The sequence below is a fragment of the Notolepis coatsorum genome, assembly GCF_963971535.1.
Source record: "Notolepis coatsorum genome assembly, chromosome: 17".
NCBI lineage: Eukaryota > Metazoa > Chordata > Actinopteri > Aulopiformes > Paralepididae > Notolepis > Notolepis coatsorum.
Window position 1 is genome coordinate 82,093,358 of NC_140181.1, and position 25,951 is coordinate 82,119,308.

General features: G+C 41.7%; 1 protein-coding gene across 1 annotated transcript in view; it reads right to left on the minus strand.

The window, feature by feature from the left end:
- Positions 1–25,951, minus strand: part of lad1 (ladinin) — a 58,879-nt gene that overhangs the window by 15,548 nt on the left and 17,380 nt on the right. The window contains exons 2-10 of the mRNA XM_084333519.1: positions 23,110–23,331; positions 12,772–13,045; positions 10,201–10,265; positions 9,314–9,494; positions 3,307–3,405; positions 2,896–2,939; positions 2,467–2,509; positions 1,779–1,822; positions 1,575–1,641 (exon numbers count right to left, since the gene is read on the minus strand). Of these exons, the coding sequence (XP_084189645.1) occupies positions 1,575–1,641; positions 1,779–1,822; positions 2,467–2,509; positions 2,896–2,939; positions 3,307–3,405; positions 9,314–9,494; positions 10,201–10,265; positions 12,772–13,045; positions 23,110–23,331 (1,039 nt within the window). The remainder of the gene's footprint in view (positions 1–1,574; positions 1,642–1,778; positions 1,823–2,466; positions 2,510–2,895; positions 2,940–3,306; positions 3,406–9,313; positions 9,495–10,200; positions 10,266–12,771; positions 13,046–23,109; positions 23,332–25,951) is intronic.

A 25,951-nucleotide genomic window follows, 5' to 3' on the forward strand; every position in this document is an offset into this window, starting at 1 on the left:
ATCGTGGAGCCAGGGCTTGTCCAGCTGCACGTCCGCTAATTTAATATAATGATACTAGTGAAAAATGTTTAACTCTGTAAGCGACATATACATGTTTGCACTGTCTTTTTTCTATTATAAAGTGCCTCTCGAGACTCGGGTGCATAACACATAACAGATCAGTCATTTGATTGTAATGCAGGTGCTCGCATTATAAATCGAATGTATTATTATTATTATTATAACACATGAACAGATCAGTAGGGTGGGCATTTGATTTGCCATGAGTTTGTATCTTGTTTGCAAATCTTGCAAATGATTATGTCTTGCTGATGGACTCTGTAAACACGCATTTGTCATGTCTTATGAACCACGATTATTTTCAAGAGAAACAAACAGGAAACACACCTCGGCTCGGCTGACGACCCGAGCTATTATTATGCAAAGACAAGTACTGTAGCGAGTGGGTACTTGGCCCGTGCAGGGCAAGAATGCGACCCCCATCTACTGCTCTTTGCATAATAATAGGACAGGTAGTCAGAGACTCAGCTCAGAGACAATCAGCAATTTTCTGTGTGTGGTCCTAGTGCTGGCCGCGCGGTTGCCGCGGTCGTCCGTTTATTATCCATGTATTTGGACGGTAAAACGTGGGGGGTACAATAACTGCATAATTATTATTATTATTATTATTATTATTATTATTATTATTATTATTATTATTATTATTATTATTATTATTATTATTATTATTATTAATAATAATAATAATAATAATAATAATAATAATAATAATAATAATAATAATAATAATAATAATAATAATAATAATAATAATAATAATAATAATAATCTTCTCCTTCTGCAATGGTTTTGCAAATTCCTGTGGGATGGTAAAATAGTAGCGGCATGAACTTTGACCCATTGGTTGGAAGTTGTGTGCAAATGCTCTCCAATAAATAATGACCTATATTGGCTTGATGGGGGCGCTATTGGCACGAAATGTGGTAGACATTCATCTATCATCCTTCTACAAATTTAACCATAAAGTCCAAAACCAGTAAACATTCCCTTAAAGTAAGATTGACCACTAGGGGGTGCTACAAATGCAAGAAATGAACATGGCATAACACATAATCTGACTATTATATCAAAGGCTTTTTTGTCCAATCGTACAAAACTCACAGGACATGTTTCATAATAATCACTGCTGAACCATGTATGTAACATATTTTGCAATCCTAATGATCCATATCGACTTGAATCCTGGGAATTTCCGCTTGCAATTTGTATTATATTTATACAGCATTATATTTTTTACGCTGCTATTCAATGCTACTTATATCTATTTTTACACTATTACCACATTGGTGTAAGATTGAGGAACCAGGACCAAATAATTTCACTCTCCTGTAGTAGATGAAGATGTGACAATAAAGATCTGAATCTTATATGGTAGTATGTTGTATCTGTATGGTGTATCTGTATGGTGTATCTGTACTGTATCTGTATGGTGTATCTGTATGGTGTATCTGTACTGTATCTGTATGGTGTATCTGTACTGTATCTGTATGGTGTATCTGTATGTTGTATCTGACCTGAGCAGCCTGGGACAGTCTCTCCATCTTCTCTTGGATGGACCTGGAGGACATCCTCTGTTTGGAGCTGGTGGAGACAGAATACATTGTTTTACTGTAAGAGTAGACCAAGAGTAGTTCACCTGTCCATCTGAGTACTGATACGGCAGATACTATTGTACTAAAACTATGTGTTCCTAGATGGACATCATCGGCAGAGCTCACCTCCTCTGGAATGGGCCTGTATTGTCCTCATCTTGGCTTTGCTCCTGTTCAGAGAGGAATAACATCACACAGTAAGACTTTCTCCTGGTCAGAGAGGAATAACATCACACAGTAAGACTTTCTCCTGGTCAGAGAGGAATGACATCACACAGTAAGACTTTCTCCTGGTCAGAGAGGAATGACATCACACAGTAAGACTTTCTCCTGGTCAGAGAGGAATGACATCACACAGTAAGACTTTCTCCTGGTCAGAGAGGAATGACATCACACAGTAAGACTTTCTCCTGGTCAGAGAGGAATGACATCACACAGTAAGACTTTCTCCTGGTCAGAGAGGAATAACATCACACTGTAAGACTCACCAACCAAGCTGAGACTTTTGCAATGGCTTGAATGGAAAAAATTATAATCACTTTGTCCATTGGATCAGAGTCACTTAGTTATGTTACTCTAGTCTGGCTAATGGTTCATATGGAATCGTCTCATTTGGAATAAATGAGTTATAGACATAGTCAGTGTCCATCATATTGTTATATTGTCCATTGTGTTGTCCATTGTGTGTCCATGTGTGTAGGCAATAGCCATACATTACTGTAATGACCATGACTCAATGACCACCACTCAATCCAGTAGAGAAATACAAACAATGACTTATTTCCACAGGATAAAGAAAAAATTAGCAGCTTACTGTGTTGGATTCAAACATCTGGGAGGCCATCCGGACACTTGAGCTGAAATAAAGACAAGTTGGTTATTACGTAACAGAGAGAGAGAGAGAGAGAGAGAGAGAGAGAGAGAGAGAGAGAGAGAGAGAGAGAGAGAGAGAGAGAGAGAGAGAGAGAGAGAGAGATAGAGATAGAGGGATAGATGAAGAGAAAGAGAGTGATAGAGAGAAAGTTAGAGATAGTGAGAGAGAGAGGGAGAGATAGGAGAGAGGGAGATAGATGAAGAGAAAGAGAGTGTGATAGAGAGAAAGTTAGAGAGAGTGAGAGAGAGGAGAGAGATAGAGAGATATAGCGAGAGAGGAAGAGAAAGAGAGAGTGAGAGGGAGAGAAAGAGAGAGTGAGTGAGGGAGAGATGGAGTGAGAGAGAGATAGAGAGAGAGAGTCTTCTTTACCTCCTCTGCAGAGGTGAACTGTCCTCTTCTTTCTTCCTCAACATCTGAGGGACATGGGAGGAGAGATGATGTTAACGCTCCTCTCTGATACTCTGCATGTCTAAAGTCCCAGGGAGCTACCAGAGCAGGCAACAGTGAAAGCAGGTAAACAGTAAGGGAGGCCTATCAGACGACATGAACCCAGAGCTGGAGTGACACAAGCAAAACATCCTGATAATTCTGCAGGTAATGCCTGATATCATCTTGAGTTAACAGTCAAATAGGCAAAGGTTGACGTCAACCTTCGCGTGTGTGTGTGTGTGTGTGTGTGTGTGTGTGTGTGTGTGTGTGTGTGTGTGTGTGTGTGTGTGTGTGTGTGTGCGTGCGTGCGTGCGTGCGTGCATGCGTGCGTGCGTGTGTGTGTGTGTTTACCCTGAACGACGTAGTCCTGGAGCTCTGTCTGGCGAAGGCAGGTCTGGGCGTCTGCTCCAGGTTGACTGAGCCACTGGAGGGAGAGCCATTCACTCTCGCCTGTGGTACAACAATCAAAATGTATTTAGAAACGCATCCTATAATACATTTAAAAAAACTAAACTAAATTGGCTGTTTTTTCCATTAACTCATTCAACGCCAGCCACGAGAAAAGTCGGGTTAACTTGCCAACCGTTCAGCTATATCCATTAATTTTCCTCCATCCAGCCTGATGTTATCATTGGGAATGGGTCTGAGCTTGCAAAAGGGCAAATACTGCCGCCTACGCCTTCCAGCAGGTATTGCACATTACACACAGAAATGGTGTAGTTTATGGGCGGCCGGGTAGCGCAGCGGACTAAGCGCCTGTCTACCACCGCAGAGACAGTGGGATCGAATCCAGCTGCGGTACCTCCGGCTTGGTCGGCCGTCCATGCTGGCACAATTGGCAGTGTCAGCGGGTGGGAAAGCCGGTGGGGTGGGTCCTGGTCGTTGTAAGCAGCGACTCCTACAGTTCGGTCGGGGCGCCTACACAGTGAGGGAAGGATCTGGGGGAGGTAGTGTGACCCTTCCACACGTTACACTCCCCCAGTGAGAGTCCGCGCTGCCAGGTGAAAAGAAGCGGTGGGCTGGCTACACATGTGTCGGAGGAAGCATGTGATTGTGATAGTCTCCGCCCTCCCAGACCTCCACGAGCAGTATTTGGAATGGCGATCAGATAATTGGATTATTTCTTTTGCATTACATCAGATACCAGGTAAGGACTCTTTATAAAATCTTGCGTTGATCTGATATTTCTTTCTACCCTGATCGCGGCTGTTTGTGTGGCTGTGTGCCGTTGGGTGCAGGAGGGGACTGGGGAGCCTCGCGCTACGAGGCCCTTTTCATTCTAGCATGAGGAAGGATAATAACGATGATCTAGCGTTGATTTCAGGATGATTAGATAATCAGGCAAAAAATGACAACGTATTCCACTATGTACGGATGAAAAAACAATCCGTTTTGTACATGTTGACTGGAAGCAACTCACTGACAATCGACGGGTGTATTAGACCCATAGATATAATATAAGATATATATTTTTTTTTATCCACTTTTTCTCCCATTTTCTATATTTTCTCCCATCCCAATTTCGTATCATCCAATTCAACCCTCCCCTGTCACGAACGCTGTTTCTTGCCTCCCACAAGCCGGCTGCAATGTGGACTAAGTCATACATAGCACAAGTCCCCTCCGGTACTTGAGGTAACAGCAGTTGCATCTTTTCACCTGCGCAGCTCGATCTCTCAGTGGCGAGGAGTAACGCGTGGGAGGCTCACGCTGCCCCCGACACTTCCTGATTCTACTGCGCAGGCGCACCAACCGACCTGTAGGAGTCGCTGTCCACAACGCCCGATCCCCACCCATCAGTTTCCCACCCCCTAATACGGCCAATGTGTATTAGTACGGACGACCAGCTAAACTGAAAGCAGATGTGGAGCGCTGGGCTCGAACAGGCAAGCCCAGCGTCTCCAGATTTCGTGGCGAGCGCCTTGCCCACTACGCCACGTAGCCACCCTATATAAGATATATTTTAAGCACTCGCAAGTGAACAAAGCGCCACATTGACTTACAGTGCTGGCGTAATAGTGCCCTCTGGCGCCCGAACCGTGACGCAGAATGAGTTAAAAAAAGATTTGCAACGTTTGGCAATAGTATCCAGCTGCACAGCTGCACAGCCGCAGAGCGGCGCTCTCAGGGCCGTGCTCTGACGGCCGCACTGTGAGGGCCGCTCAGCAGCGCCACCCACCCAATGGCTGAATTGGAGTATTGCACTGTTTTGGAGTCCGCGCAGCTTTGTCAGCACAGGGTAGTTCTAAAAAAAGACCAGAGGATGTACATACTGTATGATGACGTATCTTAGCTTTGTCAACACAGGGAAGTTCTACAAACAGGCCAGAGGATGTACATACTGTATGAGTAAATTAACTATACTTTTGCTCACACAATATCTTGAATGAATGCGTTTATTTATTTCGAACATAAATTGAAAATAAATAATAATAAAAAACAAGTAATAAACAGATTAAAAAACAAACAAGCAGGAGTAGGATGAAGTGTAAACGTATGTATTCCTTCCTACCCCCTTAACACTCTATTATCTTATGCAACTCATATTCACTCCAGATAGACTTCATATCAATAGGGTTTTTGTTCATAAGAAGATGGCAGCTAGGATTTTTTTTTTATTTGCAGACGATGAACCCTTTTCATCTGTCCACATGGGGGGGGGGGGGGGGGGGGGGTTGGCATTGTGGTCTCTGCAGTGGTTGTCTCTGCAGTGGTGGTCTCTGCAGTGGTGGTCAGTGCAGTGGTGGTGTCTGCAGTGGTGGTCTCTGCAGTGGTGGTCAGTGCAGTGGTGGTCAGTGCAGTGGTGGTGTCTGCAGTGGTTGTCTCTGCAGTGGTGGTCTCTGCAGTGGTGGTCAGTGCAGTGGTGGTGTCTGCAGTGGTTGTCTCTGCAGTGGTGGTCTCTGCAGTGGTGGTCAGTGCAGTGGTGGTGTCTGCAGTGGTGGTCTCTGCAGTGGTGGTCGCTGCAGCTGGTTTGTAGTGCTTTTTTTTGCAACAGTCAAGGTGGTTGATAAAGTCAGACCGATGGAAAATTGGCAGTGGATACAATGATAATGGAACTTTTGGTTACATTGTAAGACACATCTGTGAATGGTATACCCTATAACAGAGCATAGAATTGTAATATTATTATTGGTGACACTTTATAATAATGATCCTTTATAAAGTGTTACCTTATTATTCTATGATAATTTGTCAATTGAATATGCTAAACAACATCTGAATCATATAACTGCCACAGACATCACAGAAGGGTTAGTTTTGATACATTTCTCAAATGGAATTGGTCTCTACTGTAACTCTATTTGCATTTCCCAGATAATGTTGGCCAACTTTACCTTCATAGGAAACTGCCTGCTTGAAATGGGCCTCCATGTGGCACTTCAATTTGCTCAACTTTGTCGGCTTGAATACAAATGCATTGCAGAAAGGGCAGTGGAAATGCTGGCAGCACATGGTGCATCTATGCAGCGCCGGCAAAGATTTCCCATTTTGAATTGTGATATGCATCTAGAAAAATAAAGGGCCTAATTGGTCAAATTGAACATTCTTATATGATTCCACAGACATAACTTTGACAAGTATATATAAGTATAGTTAATTTACTCATACAGTATGTACATCCTCTGGCCTGTTTGTAGAACTTCCCTGTGTTGACAAAGCTAAGATACGTCATCATACAGTATGTACATCCTCTGGCCTGTTTGTAGAACTTCCCTGTGTTGACAAAGCTGTGCGGATCTCACAGCGCGGCCCGCACAGTGCAATTCACCCATTGGGTGGGTGGCGCTGCTGAGCGGCCCTCACAGCGCGGCCGTCAGAGCGCAGGCCTGAGAGCGCCGCTCTGCGGTTCTGCACCTGGATGCTTCTCACGTTTGGGGGTGACAGAGGCTCAGGAGGTAGAGCGGTCGTCTGGTAATCGGAAAGTTCCCGGTTCCCGGTTCGATTCCCACTCCTCCCGGGCAGCGTGTAGAAGTGTCCATGAGCAAGACACCTAACCCCTAACTGCTCCCGATGAGCAGGTTGGCACCTCGCATGGTCGCCTCTGCCGTCGGTTTACAAAAATTGTAAAGCACTTTGGATAAAAGCTACTATAGAAATGCACCAATTACCATTTACAGTAATACAGTACATGGTTTGAAAGGTACCACTAGGGGGTGCTGTTGGCCAACATGAGGCTGCAGTGTGGTCAGTACAGAAGTCAAAGTCCACCTGACTTGGCAGAATACAGGACAGTGGAATGATGTCATAATGGAGGAGGGACTCTATGTTGAGTTGTCTATGTGTGTACAGTATTGTACAGTACTGTACTGTATGTGTACCTGAGGATGCATTTCAGACTTCAAACCAGTTGATGGGTTTGTCCAACTGAGGACAAAAGCACTGTTCCCAATTTGGAAAATGCAGATCTTTGGGTTTACATTTGAATATTTTGTCATTTAGCTGACGCTTTTATCCAAAGCGACTTACAAGTTCAGGTAAGCAGGAAGGTCAGCTGTAACAGGTCAGCAGGAAGGGTACAACTGAACTCAAATCTGTCACCAAGTCTGCCTTCTACCACCTCAGGAACATCTCCCGTCTCCGACCCTCACTCTCAGACTCTGTGGCTGAGACCCTGATCCACTCATTTGTCACCTCCCGGTTGGACTACTGTAATGGAGTCCTGTTCGGGGTACCCAGCAAAGCCCTGGACAGGCTCCAGTATGTCCAGAACTCAGCTGCCAGGGTTCTCACTCACACCAAGCCCTGGCAGCACATCACCCCCACCCTCATCCATCTCCACTGGCTTCCAGTCAGGTTCCGCATCACCTTCAAACTCCTGCTCCTCACCTACAAATCCCTCCATGCCCTCGCCCCCCGGTACCTGTCTGATCTCCTCCACCAGTACACTCCATCCCGGAACCTACGATCCTCTGATCTAGGTCTCCTCTCCATCCCTCGCACCAGGTTACGGACTTTTGGGGACAGAGCCTTCAGCGTGGCATCCCCTACCCTCTGGAACTCTCTCCCCCCCGAAATCCGCAACGCCCCAACCCTGGACACCTTCAAATCCGCTCTAAAAACACACCTCTTCACCAAGGCTTTCCCCATCAGTTAGTTTTAGATTAAATTAGGTCCATTATCCCCTACTTTCCCTCATCCCCTTTTCCCCCTCCCCCCCCTACTTTCCTTGCCCTATTTTTTGTCCTGATTGTAAAGCGACCTTGGGTTCTATGAAAGGCGCTATATAAATTTGATCTATTATTATTATTATTATTACAACTCTAAGCTAAGCTAAGTAACAATGTTTGTCAAACAGTGTTGAACTACAGTCTTGAGTGCATAGTAGTAAAGACATATTAGCATAGTAGTTAGTAATATAGGCAAGGAAGATTATTATCACCTTCTTTGCAGGGCTATAACTTTTTAAATATTATAGCTATATCGACATTACTATGGCCCATTCAACATCGGGTATCTATCGTTCTGGATGTGGGAACGTTATATTTTTCCATTCATACATTGTCGTGTTAGTACCGTCGAGAATATAAGTATGTTTTTAGACTGTATAGCAGTAATTCCTAGAACGCGCGCTATAGGCCCTGACGCGTATTATACATTATCGATTGGCGTTTCGTCCCTATACACGCTATATTAAAAATTTCAAATGCATATGATCACTATACATTATGCTCCATCATGCGTGAAGGAAAGGGGGGGGGGGGGTCGTTTATGATTCCTTGATTGTCACTAACGGCTTTCTTTAGTAAGACACCATACGTTGATCGGACAGATTGCAATGAAATAAATGGACAATCGAGCTGGAAATAAGGTTAGATTCCTCTTACCTCTGGCCGATGCGTCTGGAGAAAAAGAATTCCAATTATTTGACGTCGATCTGCTAGATCCATTTCCCGTTTGTATGAAGCAATAAACACCGAAAGCATATTGATTCTTGCGTCTCGAAAGCGATCCAATGCACTTGAGGTGTGTATATTGATCCACGTTACAAGATATCTCTGGCGGAGCTTTTTCCCCGATGCACCGAGCGCCACTTCCAGTTTAGAGTGGAGTGTAACTCGCCCGAAATCCACCAGGCGGCGGTATTGAGGCGTTGCAATATCAGAGAGGGTCCAGCTGGCTCCCGGAAGCTTCCTGGATGAATTATGAATGCCAATAGCGAATAAAAGAAATAACGATCATAAAAACGAGTTTACTTGTTGTTGGCACTCAACGCATGGCGGCCGTTATTAGCAATTAATGTGTTAAGGTTAGGGTTAGGTAAGTGTGTGTGTGTGTGTGTGTGTGTGTGTGTGTGTGTGTGTGTGTGTGTGTGTGTGTGTGTGTGTGTGTGTGTGTGTGTGTGTGTGTGTGTGTGTACCTCCTGAGTGTGTCCATTCTGCACGGGGCTCCGGGCCCCTCTAGGGGTGGGACTCTGGCACGGCGAGGGCCAGTGTTCTCTCGGGGACACGGTGGCCGTCGGGGAGCGAGGGCTCATGGGAGTCGTACCGCCGCCGCTCTCGCTGGGGGAGGGACTCTTGTCGAGCGCGATGGACACAGAACTACACGGGTGAGAATGAAACTCGTCAACCTATCAAGTGTGGCAAATTAAGTCATCGCATCATAACCACGATACATCATTCACTGTACGTGTTAATAATACGTTCATAATATTTGGTCTCTGTTCTGTGTTCCAGATCTACACTAATACAACAGAATTCTTGCACATTCCTTGTATTTGACTCGTAAAGAGTGCTTCTGATTCTGATACAGCTCAGTCTATGCAGATGACAAGATAAGATAAGATAAGATAAGATATTCCATTATTGATCCCCTTGGGATTGGGACATTGCAAAATGAAATTCAGGGACTTTCAAGTACTTTTCCAAGCACTCTTTTTCATTTTAAAAGGGCATTTAAAAGGATACAATTAACTTTTAAATGCAGTTTTTATTGAAAAAAATGTGATCCAATATTTATGGCTTAAAACCAATTTCGGACAATTAGTTACACTTTAGATAAAAAAAAATTATTTCTTGATTCAGAACTATTTTATCATGGATGAACAAAACTTTCAATGCAAATGGTTGAATTCCAGACCTTGACCTTTTTTTGGTCAAACATCAAGCACTTTAAGCACTTCAAGGACCTTGTGTGAACCCTGAGTACAGTAGAAAAGTAAAGATGACATTAAATCACTTCTGTCAGCCAACAACCCAAAGCTGTTCTAAGCTACGGCACCGTCCCATCTGATGCCCCCTTCCTTACCTGACAAACTTGCGGCACGGGATGGGCGGCGCCGGCGCCTTGGGACGTGTCTCTCCGTTGGCATGCTGGGACAGAGACAATTAGATGGGGACAAAACAACAAAATGAGCCAAAACAACGACACAACCTCTATCGCACAACGGAACACCGGACGTGCCCTCATTTACAGACACACTGACTCACTGTTCAAGGTAAGTGCACTGAAAGATAAAAGTCCACATCATGCACTCCGTATCAACGCTTTACTGTCTATTTGCATAGTCGTTCAGGATGAACTGTGAGAGGAACTGTGAATGCCACCCATAAGGAAGTGACATATGAAAGGGTGACGTTGAGACACTTCACAATAGTTTATTATACAACCCTTGTATTACTTTCACATACTCCGTATATGTGCAGGGAACCTTGGACATTAATAAGTGTGAAAGGGTGACGTTGAGACACTTCACAATAGTTTATTATACAACCCTTGTATTACTTTCACATACTCCGTATATGTGCAGGGAACCTTGGACATTAATAAGTGATATTAGATTAGGTTAGAGTACATTTAAATGTACTGTCATCATACAGCACAAGTACAGTACAACGAAAATAAGTTTGGCATCCAACCAGAGTGCAAATGTAACAGTAAATTGCAATAGTAATGTACAGGTGATTAAACTGGCTATAAAATATATAAATTAGTACTATTGGGTGTAGTGCTAATCAGATGTATGTACATAGTTGTAATATTAATATGTACAGTGATACAGGTATAAAGACAGTATGGTCATAGACAGTCATACTGGCCAGCGGCCAGTGTGTTTCTGTCAATGTGTGAGTGTGTATTTTGTTTGTGTGTTCTCAAGACCGCGTGAAGGGCCAATCTTTTCTGAAATCATGTGCACTTTTGACTGTGCGCCAATGTGGATCAGTGTCAAAGAGTTCTATTTGTCAGCCTTTGGTGTGCGTGTGACATTAATAGCGTTCCCTTGCGGGCAAAGGGGGAAAGGTTCCCACCTCTTGAGTGTCCGGTGTAGAACCTAGAAATTATTAACATTCTGCCTCTGTGGGGGGTAACAGCTAACTACCTCTCCGCACTGCGTGTGGGGGCACTTTCAGGTAGCACTCTTTGTCATGACTGAGTAAAGAATCAATAACTCGGGTTGGAACTAACATCTCCGCCGGGCCTCTCTACTTCACTCTCAGGAGGATTCACCTTTGAGTGAAAAAACACTACTTTAGTACATACTTTGTCATTTGCATCATACCATAGATAGACACATAGAGGCAAAGTACACGTTGACAACACAAGACCCCCTTCCGCTAGAGGAAGCGACAACTGTTTAAGCATTACATCGCGTGCAGGAGTGTGTTATACTCATTAGATCACGCCTAGGGGGTGTTGTTAGCCCCGACGCGCAGCGGACCCAACCTTATTGCTATACAATAAACACACAGTAATTGAAGCATAATGGAGATTTATTCAAAAACATAAAAAGTAGATCCAAAAACAGAAAAATTAGATCCAACTTGTGTTTACAAACGAACCTGTGCGGGACATCCAGTGAAATCACTTCGTGTGACAGTGTACTTTTGAAGCAGAGGGAGGTGCTACAAAGAATGCCATCTAACAACACACTTCATATAAATCCCGCAATTTATTATTGTTTTGACAATGGGTCATAACAAACCAATTACATAATCCAACATATGTGTAAAAAACTAACATATTCCAGTTGACTGTATCTTTTTTGAATGAGTCGTTATGAAGAAATCAATACATCCATTCATAAAGATTATTGTCCGCCATCTTGGTTTCATTCAGAAAAAGGAATGAACGGCGGAGTCATAAAAAAAATAGAAATGCGGTTGTGGGCGGGTTCTGGGGTCACGTGGAGTGTGTTATACGATATCACAACGTCTAACTTGACTGTTTCAGCCAATCAGAATCAAGATATTTGCATGCCATTGTATAATAGATAATAAATGTTACACAGAACCTGAATTTACCAATCGCTAGGGTTGGGTACTGAACTCGGGTACTAACCGAATTACATCGGTACTACCGGGTACCAAATCTGGGTACATTTACATGTTTAGTATTTATAAGAGTGTAATATACTAGACAAGAGGGAGCCTTTTCCATATATATTACTGTCCTGTCTCTTGGGTCTTTGGAAAGACCAGACAAGGTCAGAGGAGTTTGATAATAATTTCTGAGGATGGCCGGATAATGTTGATATTTTAAACATTTAAGTGTGTTACAACAATAGATAACAAAATGTTCAACGCTACAGAGTACTTCAATGTACAACAATGTTGAAGTGGCGAAGTTTGGACTTATTGTTGTTTACAACTCTTTGTTATTACAGAGAGAGTTAATTACAGAAAAAAGGTACCGTTGGGTACCCGATACAGAATTCCAGGAATTGGTACCGGTACCGTTATCGGTTCAAATGTGAACGGTACCCAACCCTACCAATCTTGTCACATCAGAACCAAATGACTGGTTATTATGGTGTCACAGGAGCCAACTGTCTTTAAATGTTAGACCTGAGAGGTTCGTCTGAAAGCCTTCCTCTCTTACCTGTCTGGTGTTGGCGGTGATGGTAGGACTGAGAGGGGTATCGGTGAGGGGGGGCGTGGCTTTGGCCGGGGGGTACGCTGGAGGGATGTTCTCCTCTTCATCCCTTTCCATGTCTCCTAGAAGCTCCACCCGGACCCCTCCCCCCTCGCCCCCCCCCTCCTCACCCAGCTCCTCCGCCTCCTTCTGCCGCCTGAGCGTCTCCACGTGCCTCACCCTCCTCTTCTCGTCGCGGCTCCGCAGCACCTCCACAAAGTCCAGCTGAATCTGCTCCACACTGGCGCACATACACACACACACACATACACACACACACACACACACACACACACATACATACACACACACACACACACACACACACACACACACACACACACACACACACACACACACACACACACACACACACACACTCACACACACACACACACACACACACACACACACACACACACACACACACACACACACACACACACACACACACACACACACACACACACATGTGTAAACTAGGGCTGTCTTAAATACTTCGAAGCTTCGTTCGATGGGCATGGGATTCGAATATGAAAATAAAATTCGATTATTAAAAAAATATACATATTAATTGTTTGTTGTTGTTGCAAAATCAACTCTGCCTCTCTTTGTTAACTACAACAAGCAATGCTGTTTAGGCGGCTAGGTGGTGCAGTGGGCAAGGCGCTCACCACCAATGCAGGAGACGCTGGGTTCGAGCCCAGCTCTCCGCATTGCTATCAGCTTGGCTGGTCGTTCATACTAATACAATTGGCAGTATTAGGGGGTGGGAAGCTGATGGGTGGGGATCGGACGTCGTGGACAGCGAGTCCTGCAAGTTGGTTGGTGCGCCTGCGCAGCAGAATCAGGAAGCGACGGGGGCGGCGTGCCCTCCAAACGCAGACCCCCGACGCTGAGAGATCACGCTGTGCAGGTGAAAAGATACGACTGCTGCTTCCTCGAGTACCGGAGGGGACACGTGATGTAAGGCTTCGTCCACATTGCAGCCGGCTTGTGGGAGGCATGGCCTAACAGCGTTCGAGACAGGGGAGGGTAGAATTGGACGATACGAAATTGGGATGGGAGAACAAATAGAAAATGGGAGAAAAAGTAGATAAAAAAAAAAACAAGCAATGCTGTTTGTTATTTAAGATGAGGTCGGACTCTGCACTGGCATATTTGTGTTCATTGTGCTGCTTTTATAAAGCCTCAAATGACGGCTTACAATATTTCATGAAAGCAAAGTGTTTTGTTTGTCTAAGATTTTAAAAGGTTTAAACTTTACAGCAAAGTTGAACAAAGTGTTGGGGGGGGGGGGTGTTTTGCACTGATGACAATTTATCTAATTGATTGATTGATTGATTGATTGAAAACGTTATTAACAGATTGCAGACGTTATTAACAGATTGCAGAATGGGTACAATACAGTACGGCTCAATACAAAACAACTGCTAAGAGGATGCAGACCAGAAAAAGACTTTCATCTTGTTTACATCGGGGTCCCCCATTTTCAATTCCTCAGGACATTTATGACATACAAGACATACAGATATACAGAACTGTGTAGTAAAAAGAGATCATAAAAAATTAACTGGAGTGGGGGGGGGGGGATTTGGACATTTACAGGGGCCAGTTTCTAATTGCAGCCACCCGTAGGTGCTCTTTGAGAGCGGTTTTGAAGGAGGATAGGGATTCACATTCCTTCACGGTTGTGGGTAGGGCGTTCCACATTATTGTATGCATAATTGCAAAACGAGCCCATCCACGAGTAAATCCGATATGAATAGCGAAACTAATACAGTAATTAAAATTCCTCAGACTGGCCCGGTAAAGATACAATGTTTTGATACAATGTATCAAATGATACAATGTGAGGTAAAATGTTCTGCTGTAATGTAAATCACAATGGGAGCTCCGCTCACTGCTTCTAAACCAAAATTACATCTGTTTGACAGTGTTGATGGGAGTTTTGGCTGCAGTTAGTACCCATATGAAAATTATTGGGATCAATATGAAATAAATTCACAGCACTAAGTCATTAGCATACACTTTACCATAATAAGAAAATAATTGTAGTCGTCAACCGATCGTTATTTAGAGGTACTGTACTTTGGTCTAAATAGGTGTATTGAAAACGCTACGGAGGCTGCCTCCTGGAGACACTTGGGTTTTTGGCCACTACCCTTTTTTTTGGTTACAATATGACAGCCACTTTTTTGTCTGCGCTCTCTCTCCGAAATTGTTCAATGAGCCCTTCTAGTGGCTACTGATGATGGGCTTCAAATAATTTTTTGCAACATTCTGTTCCTACAAAAAGCCACCAAGCAGAGTAAATACCCCCAAATCTCCGCTGATTATCCCGGAGTGCCACTAACAAGGTTTCTTAATCCAGCTCATTATCAGCATATTTCCCTGCCAATGGGTTATTTTTGTCTGCAAGGAAAATCCACACTTCTTCTGCGAGTTAAAAAAGGTGATTTAATACTCTGCCTCGAGATACTTGGTACTGGGCTGCTCACTATATAAGGTCTAATGTGAGCTGTATGCATGCCTGCCTCTCTTGGCTTAACGTTGATAATAGGTTGGCTTTTAATACACTTGTGCTGTTCAAGTTGGTCATGAGCAGTAAAACTCCTGTTTTTATACATAAACAGATTGTTTATGGTAATACTGTGCATGCTCATTACACTAGAGGCTCCAGTAAAGGGCAGCTTGAATTACCAGGTCCAAAAACCACCCGGAGCGTATTTTCTGAAAATACGCCTAAAATACATACCTAAGTAAATGGAATATTGCTCCACTTCTACAAGGTTCTATTTGCATATTCTAGGGACATCTATGGACCTCAGTGAATGTATTCCCAGTGTCAGAAATATTGTGTCTATTACTAGGCTTGCTTAAATTGTGATGAAACAAAGGAGAATATGAATTATGATTTTTCTTTGCATTTTTGACAGTGAATAACACCATGCTAATAATGACCAGACATGAAGAACTGCCAATGATCTCGTTCAGTACCTTCTTGAGATCATGTGTACAAAAATCTAAGGAAATGAATAAAGGGAAGATGATTAAACAGAAGGTTCTGTAGATACAGTACTGAATTTGGATTTAGTATCACCAGGCGTGCATGAAGAACCGAGAATGAAATCTACTGTAAATACAGTCAGCTTTTTATTTTTGTGACAGGTCTGCCATTTTGAATCAGTTTGGAACGCGGATTGTTGCTAAATGTTCACAGAAGGGAGACTAACTAACTGCGATCCAAACTATGCCAATAACGTTCAGTTTTGTGGTATATAATCCAGAGAAATAAGAGAAATAAAAAATAATAATCAGGAAGTCATTTGCTCCCAGAAAGCTGGAGAACCCTAGGAGATGTAGTTTTTTGAAATTTCAACTCTCATTGAAAGCCCTGTCTTTCCTTCATCATAATGACTACAGCAAAATGGCTGCTCTGATTTATTTGCCGTTGAAATTCGCAATCTATTGAATACAATACCTAAACTCATATTTCATTAATAACCCTTTAACCTATTGGTAAACAAACGTATTGCTGAAAATATACACTATGACTGCTGTTGTGACATGGTTAGGATGTTTACTGTTGGATACATTTGGGGGAAAAAATAACATTATGTCATACAGTCTAGAATGAATGATTTATGACGTGATCTACCGGACTGCACGGTTGGAAGAGGTTAACACTGTAAATAATTTTTTTGCTCACATGAAAATGTTAGCTATCTTATTTGTTAGCTTCATTATGCATTGTGTGTTGAGTACTGACATTTAATATAAAAAAAAATGCAACAATAATTGTTTTTGTATGTTTTTTGTGTGGACCCCGGGGATGCTAGCTGGTTGCTATGGCACCAGCTAATGGGGATCCTTAATAAAATAAAATAAAATAAAATAGCCACCTCACTTCAGTGTGGTATAGCAGCTGGTTATGCGCAGAATCCATTTCATCTCTGAGTTTATTTTGTTGTTGCCAATGAGCGACCCCACTGTCACCTACCCGCAACCCCACTTTGGGTCGCGACCAGTAGTTTGAGAACCGCTGATCTAATCAATGGAAAGACACCAACATGCAATTGAATTAGCATTCAAATAAACAACAAACAACAAATAAACAACAAACTTCATAGCCTACGCATAGTTTTGTTATGAGTTGGACTAGACCTGGCTATTTATGTCTTTATCCATTGGCCTTATAGAAATATGCCTATGATACTGTATACTGTAGTTGGCTTACAGAAATCTCCAATGTTGTCTATTCATTATATCTTTTTATTTGATTGCTTCATTCTCCATAGAGCACTTGGTTTTTGAAGTCCATTTAAAAAATGTGCTATACTACATAACAAAGTGTTAGATAGACCTTAGGATAAATGTATATATTTCCAAGTAATTTATAAGCATCAAACTGGACTTTATACATATGGCACTGTCTATGTTGGTTTGCTATCATATTAGTTATCTTGAAAATCTGAAATTGCTTCTCTGTAAAAAGATAGATAGATAGATAGATAGATAGATAGATAGATAGATAGATAGATAGATAGATAGATAGATAGATAGATAGATAGATAGATAGATAGATAGATAGATAGATAGATAGATAGATAGATAGATAGATAGATAGATAGATAGATAGATAGATAGATAGATAGATAGATAGATAGATAGATAGATAGATAGATAGATAGATAGATAGATAGATAGATAGATAGATAGATAGATAGATAGATAGATAGATAGATAGATAGATAGATAGATAGATAGATAGATAGATAGATAGATAGATAGATAGATAGATAGATAGATAGATAGATAGATAGATAGATAGATAGATAGATAGATAGATAGATAGATAGATAGATAGATAGATAGATAGATAGATAGATAGATAGATAGATAGATAGATAGATAGATAGATAGATAGATAGATAGATAGATAGATAGATAGATAGATAGATAGATAGATAGATAGATAGATAGATAGATAGATAGATAGATAGATAGATAGATAGATAGATAGATAGATAGATAGATAGATAGATAGATAGATAGATAGATAGATAGATAGATAGATAGATAGATAGATAGATAGATAGATAGATAGATAGATAGATAGATAGATAGATAGATAGATAGATAGATAGATAGATAGATAGATAGATAGATAGATAGATAGATAGATAGATAGATAGATAGATAGATAGATAGATAGATAGATAGATAGATAGATAGATAGATAGATAGATAGATAGATAGATAGATAGATAGATAGATAGATAGATAGATAGATAGATAGATAGATAGATAGATAGATAGATAGATAGATAGATAGATAGATAGATAGATAGATAGATAGATAGATAGATAGATAGATAGATAGATAGATAGATAGATAGATAGATAGATAGATAGATAGATAGATAGATAGATAGATAGATAGATAGATAGATAGATAGATAGATAGATAGATAGATAGATAGATAGATAGATAGATAGATAGATAGATAGATAGATAGATAGATAGATAGATAGATAGATAGATAGATAGATAGATAGATAGATAGATAGATAGATAGATAGATAGATAGATAGATAGATAGATAGATTCTAGGTTTGACTCCTGGCTAGCTCAACGTAGTGTTTAGTTGTCATCACAAGTGGTTCATTTGGGAGTAGGTTGAAGCAAAGTGGCAAACAGTAAAGTCTTAACAAACTCATTTAGGAACTGCAAATGTGAAGTCAGCTTTTTCATGCATGAGAAAGACAGATATTGTGTAAAACATGTTTACAGAATCAATCGTGTGGTTGTGTGGAAGCAGTATTTGCAGGAGGGCTAGTGGCGCAATGGATAACGCGTCTGACTACGGATCAGAATATTCTAGGTTCGACTCCTGGCTAGCTCGACATATAGTGTTTAGTTGTCATCACAAGTGGTTCATTTGGGAGTAGGTTGAAGCAAAGTGGCAAATAGTAAAGTCTTAACAAACTCATTTAGTAACTGCAAATGTGAAGTCAGCTTTTTCATGCATGAGAAAGACAGATATTGTGTAAAACATGTTTACAGAATCAATCATTTGGTTGTGTGGAAGCACAACTTGCAGAACCGCTAGTGGTGAAATGGATAACGTGTCTCACTATGGATCAGAAGATCCTAGGTTCGACTCCTGGCTAGCTCGACCTAGGCTTCAGTTGTCATCACAAGTGGTTAATTTGGGAGTAGGTTGAAGCAAAGGGGCAAACAGTCAATACAACAAGTTTAAAAAATAATGTATTTGGGGGGGGGGGGCTGGACAATCCCATTTTACTGCAATAAAAATGATTGGGATGAGGTGAACAGACTGAAAATGTTATCTTATTAGATCAAATAGATGATGTACTGTATATATATATTTATATTGCAGATGGTAACAAAGTTTTCCGTTGGGGACATAATTAATAGTTAATAATAATCAAGTTGCAGTCAGTGTGTTAAAGAGCCACTATGCAATTTGTTGAACATTGTTTCCTGTACAGTTGGCCAGTTTGTGACGCACACTAAAGAATCTGATGAGCTTTCATGTCAATTCTGTGAATAAACACACAATTCCAGCTTTTTGCCTTTTTATTGTAATTTATTCTTCTTCAGTTACACAGATATCGCGACATGTCGTAGATTACTGTACATAGCCATTCTGTTATTCAATTTCATAGTATATCTACATCCTGATCTGCAATGCACACTTTTTAGAACTGTATATAGTAATCTTTATTTTAGTCATCTTATTTTATTCTATGCTAAAATTATTGTATTTTATTATTGGAAGCTGCTAATAGTCGAGGGACCACAATAAATAGATTTTCACTCTTCTTGCTGTAAAGTACTGAAATAAGTGACAATAAAGGAATCTGAATCTGAATCTGAATGAAAGGTTGTTATTATCGTTGTCGAGGGTCAAATATCAGTATCGTATCATCCCACCCATAGTACACACATTATAACACAGACATTAGGGCTGTTCGAAGCTTCGGAGCTTCATTCATAATGTTGACATTCGAATTCTAAATCAAACTTTCTTCTATTTAATTAAAGAATATATTAAATTGTGTCTATTCATTCTGTTTAAACCAATGGGGGTTTTCTTCACTGTTGCAGATAAAGATTAGGCTACACTAATATTATAGTATTATACTATTATAGTATATGACTCGTCATACAAATTTAAATAAAACATTTATCATAAATGATGTAGCCTATCTGCATCCGCTTGGCGCTCGGCGCTCCATCAAGACATCACCATCACTTTCGTACCAACCGTGCCCTTATTGGATTATTTATGTTGACGAAACTGATGAGTTTTATACATTAAAGAAAGGTGATTTAAGGCGAGACACCTCAGGTGAATAGGCAAATATCCTTTTTTTGTTGATTTTGAGATTGTTATATTTTGCTTCCTAAACATGTCTTCTATGAAACTAGTGACAATAAAACGTCAATAACACACATTTAGTTGTTTATTTTACTTCATTTTGCCTTATTGCATCCATAAATGTGCACATATTTAATGGGGAAGTGCCTAATTTGCATATATAAACATAAAATTCAGAATATAGCAATATATTTCTTAGTTTATATGTACATAACAAACTGGGGAAGTTTCATAGTGATATCTATTCAAATATGTGTTGCCTATTAGGGGGTACTACACTGTACTACACTGTTTGTAGCCTGTGTGTAGTTCTGTTCAGTTAAATAACATCATTATTATTATTATTATTCAATGATCAGGCATGTGTTTAGGTTGTCTATTACTAATGGTTTGATTAGGTATTGTGTTTGTAAATAACTGTTTAACTGCATTTTACAATACAGAACTTTGAAGGCGTTTTCCCAAAAATTTGTTTTAAGAGTTTTTCCTCATACTCTGAGCCAGAAATCTCCACTCACATACACCAAACCTTCCAGTTCTATTTATATCTATGTTCTGAAGGTATTTACAGAAGGGTTTGTTGATATCGCATTCATACCCTGATTTATATCACGTTTTATTCCTAAAAACATGGCGAAATATGGAACTTTACCATAAAAATTGACTGAATGGAATATTTTCTGATTTATGGAGTGATAAAAAGAGATATCCAAAATCCCCTCTGTAATAACCTTTGGCTCTAATATGTCAACAAAATGAAACTATAATTTTGAAAATGGCTTTATCCAATGTTCAGATTTCTGTCCTGGAATTATATGCAAATTAGTGCATATTTAAGTAGAGCATGCCTCATTTGCATATTTAAACATACAATCTCAGAAAACTTGTAATACAAAAAAGTCTCGTCTTAATATAAGTAATCAACTGGGGAAGTTTCATTGTGATATCTATTAGTTAAATTGTTTACCCTATTCACCTGTAGTGTCTCGCCTTAATAAAAATAAAAAAAATACTAATTTAATCAGATTAATCACTCTTCAAATTGAGGATTTCTTTTTTTTTATGATTACGTCATAAAATATGATGACAGACATTCGAAGCTTCATTCGAAAACTTAAATAGAAGATTTTAATGTAAAGAAAATGACATTCGGTACAGCCCTAACAGACATTCTCTCTTTCACTCTTCTGTTCTCTCATTCTCTCTGTCTCTCTCACACGCACGCACGCACGCCACCCGAGCCTCCCGCTGTTTGATGGGGTTTCTGTAATAAAAGCTTCATGCGGTCGCTTCTCTCTCCAGGTCAGAGCTCTCTTTGAGGAGACTGCTTTCTCCTCGGGGCGCGTCTGCCTTCGTGTTCTTCCAGAGAACTTATCATATTCTGGACGCCATCGGGTGTGCCTGTCTGTGCGTGCGTGTGTGCGTGCGTGCATGCGTGTGTGCGTGTGTGTGTGTGTGTGTGTGTGTGTGTGTGTTTGTAAGGTAGAGAAGAGACACACTCCGAAGGGGCAAAGGTGCAAGAATGTTATCCCCTCCTACTTGTGTAATTCATCCCCAAACGAGGTTCACAATCAAAGGAGAGGAGCTCCACTTTACATTAGACCCCCCATGGCTACAGTCAAGAGCAGAAAAGAGTGAGTGAGAGAGTTAGAGAGAGAGAGAGAGAGAGAGAGAGAGAGAGAGAGAGAGAGAGAGAGAGAGAGAGAGAGAGAGAGAGAGAGAGAGAGAGAGAGAGAGAGAGAGGTAACATTTTTGAGAGTCATGTTCAGAAATTCTAAATGGTAAGTGCATTTTATACAGCGCTGTTCCTTACATCCAGTGGTGCAGTGCTGGGCAACCGCGGTCAAACGGCATTTGGGCTTCGAAGTGCGCGCATCCTATTATTATGCAAAGTCTAGGTGATAAGTGCCTAGACTTTGCATAATAATAGGATACCGTTTGGCCTCCGCCCATATTACGACTGCACCCCTGCTTACATCCACACACCAAGGGCAAGGTGCAAGGTGCCAACCTGTTCCTCAGGAGAATGTTAGGGGTCAAGTGTCAGCTGTCTCCCTGTCTCTGGCTATCTCGCAGTGATGACCGGAGTGCTGGACGTCCCACGATGATGTCGGGGAGGTTGCGACCCTCTCTGCGCCGCCCCCTATCTCCCTGTCTCCGGCTGTCTCGGAGCGATGACTGGAGTGTTGAACGTCCCGTGATTAAGACGGGGAGGACACAACCCTCTTTGCGCCGCCCCTGTGCCTCAAATAGATTCGCTATCAGCTCTATCTTTAATCTTTCAAAATGTTCAGTTGCCATCGCTATCAGCTCTATCTTTAATTTTTCAAAATGTTCAGTTGCTATTGCATGCACTCATCTGTGTTTCACTACACACATGAGTGCATGCTTACCAACTGTCAGTCTGCAACACTACTATCACCGACATCTAAGAAGGGAGATCCCCCCTTGAATGGCCCTTCTAAGGTTTCTCTCCTCCACACTGCCTGTGGTGCATTTTTTTCCTATTGTTAGGTTTTAGTGAGTTTTTCCTTACCTTCGCGTGGGGTATGTCTGGGAGTGTTTGCATTCATTCATTTATTTTGCATTTATTTAAAATTTGTTGGACCTTATGGTGTTCTTGTTTTGTTCTTGACTTATTGTTATGTTTCTTCTTGACTTGTTTAAAGAAGACGTGTCCGGCCCATGGGGACATTAACGTGTGTTGTCGGGCCTTACAAATAAATTTGATTTGATTTGTGTCTCGATCGAGGACACTTCGACGAGCTGCCCAGGATGAGTGGGAATTGAACCGTGATCCTTTCGATCACCAGACGATCACCAGCTCTACCTCTTGACCCACTGTCCCCCCAAATCAAAAGTTCCTAATGTTAAATAAAAAATGTCAGCTCACCTGCTGAGACCCTGGGGCCTGTCAGAAGTGGAGTCCGTGCCGCGAGCGCCATCGTTGGAGGGCGTGTCCGTGGGGGCGTGTCCAGGGCCGAGCGAGAGGGCGTGTCCAGGGCCAAGCGGGAGGTCGCCGTCAGGGTCGGCGGCACCGCTGCAACTCCTCCCCCTCCTCCTCCTCTCTCTCTCCACCTCCTCCTCATCCTCCACCGTCCACTGACGTGCTAGCCTGAAGACGATGATGTGTTTTAATGCACAAAGTTACACACAAATACCAGTAAAAAAGACTTGTGTTTTAATACACAAAGTTACACACAAATACCAGTAAGCATGTGTAAAAAAGACTTGTGTTTTAATACACAAAGTTACACACAAATACCAGTTAGCATGTGTAAAAAAGACTTGCATGTTTTAATACACAGTTACACACACACAAATACCAGTTAGCATGTGTAAAAAAGACTTGTGTGTTTTAATAGTTACAGTACACACAAATACCAATAAGCATGTGTAAAAAAGACTTGCATGTTTTAATACACAAAGTTACACAAACAAATACCAGTAAGCATGAGTAAAAAATACTTGCATGTTTTAATAGTTACACACAAATACAGTTAGCATTTGTAAAAAAGATGTGCGTGTTTTAATACACAAAGTTACACAAAGTTAATAAAAAAAATGTAAACACTTGTGTGTTTTAACACTTTGAATGTCGACGACGTGTATTGTCGTCTTTTCATGCCCCCCGTTGAGTGCCGACGACGTGTATTGTCGTTTGATTTTTTTATTAGCAATCTGAATTCATATTTCATCAACCGAGTCTCCCGTTGGTACAGCAGACCCTCTAGGAGCTCAGATGGGAAAATACCGGCCCCTATCGTCTATCCCTGTGTAACTGCAGGCCATTCGATTATACTGGGAGATCCCTGTGGGGGGAGCCTACTGGCTCCATTATGCTGGCGATGGATCTGATGATGAGGGAAGTGATCGCAAGTTGGAAAGCAGCGTGGAATATATATTTACAGCAGCCAATAATCAATCAATAAACACGATCGATATTTGGAATGGCGATCAGGAATTGGAATAATTTTTTTGGAGAACATCTGTGTGTATGTGTGTGTATGTGTGTGTGTGTGTGTGTGTGTGTGTGTGTGTGATGTTGAGGAAATGAGAGAATAGATTTTTCAGCCCGCTTCTATAGCGTGCATAAGTACACATATACTATCGATAATCTAGCGTTTATTTGAAAACTATTCATAAATTGGCCGACAAATGACAACGTGTCTAGTGTATTCGAGAATATTCCAATAAATGCCGTTTATGGGGGAATCTTTCAATTTTCCGGAAATTTTCAAGAGAACGATAGCTTTTCGAAATGCTATAAAAAGGATTTGAACCGATTAAAAAACAATCCGTTTCGACAATGTTGACTGCAAACAAGTCATTGATAAGCGATGGGCAGATTAGACACATAAACATAAAGAAACATAATTTAAAACATAGATTATGCGTGTTTAACGCTAACATTGAAGTGGATGATGGCATTCAAGGGGGTAAAAAGGAAAACAAGGCCGGCACTGATAGTGTTAATATACAAAGTTACACAAACAAATACCAGTTAGCATGTGTAAAAAAGACTTGTGTATTTTATACACAAAGTTACACAAACAAATACCAGTTAGCATGTGTATAAAAGACTTGCTTGTTTTAATACACAAAGTTACACCAACAAATACCAGTATTCTAACATTACTTTGGTGATTGTCTTGTAAAACTCTGCATCTGTCATAATCACGGCGAGAGCCTTCTTCACTCCTCCTCCTCCTCCCCCACATTCACGGCGGAAGCCTCACTCACCCCTTATCCTCTCACACCCTTATATGGGCAGCATCCGTTCCCCTGATTCACACGCTGCCAGCTCATCAATCAACATGGCTGTGACTCATCCCCTCATCAACGAGATGGTACTTCAACCTGCAGATCCTGTCCTACCCTCGTTGGAGTGTTAAACTAGCTTTCTAGGTACGACGACGAATCTAAGCCTTGCAACCCAGTCCTCATTGTTATACCTTGTCCTAACGCTTGTTCTCTATGTGCCCAGGACCTCCGCTCCAGTACACCTCCTACCTGGACATCCCGTGCTGCACAAGGAGTGCTCCTGCTCTCGCCCACTACACAGTCCTGTGTCTACTATCCCGTGCTGCACAAGGAGTGCACATGCTCTCGCCCACTACACAGTTCTGTGTCTACTATCCCGTGCTGCACAAGGAGTGCAACTGCTCTCGCCCACTACACAGTCCCGTGTCTACTGCCCCGTGCTGCACAAGGAGTGCACCTGCTCTCATCCACGGCACACTCCCATACCTGTCGCACATTCCTGTATTCACTGTCTGTAACTTGTCAACTTGGGAGTATAATATTAAAACACCCTAAAACGCTCCATTCTCTCTCCTCCTGTGTTCTGCTATTGGGCTCCGCCAAACCCCATCCTCACAGAACACTCCGACCACGATGACGACTCCAGCACCACAGGAGACCGGAGAATGGGGGAACAACATCCAGACCACCCTCAATGGACACGCCGTTCTGGTAAACCAACACTCACAATTACTGGACGAAACCATTGCCCCACTCTGCGCTCTCTCGCTCCGCTCCGTGGAACGAGACAGACAATGTGAGCGTTTTGATGCATACGTCACTGCCCAGCTAGACGCCCCACCTGTTGTTTCCCCGCACAGGGAGACCCATGTCCCCGCACCAGAACGTTATGACGGAAACGTCTCTAAGTGTCAAGCCTTTATTTTCCAATGTTCATTAGTATTCGGGCAACAGCCACAAACCTTCCGAAG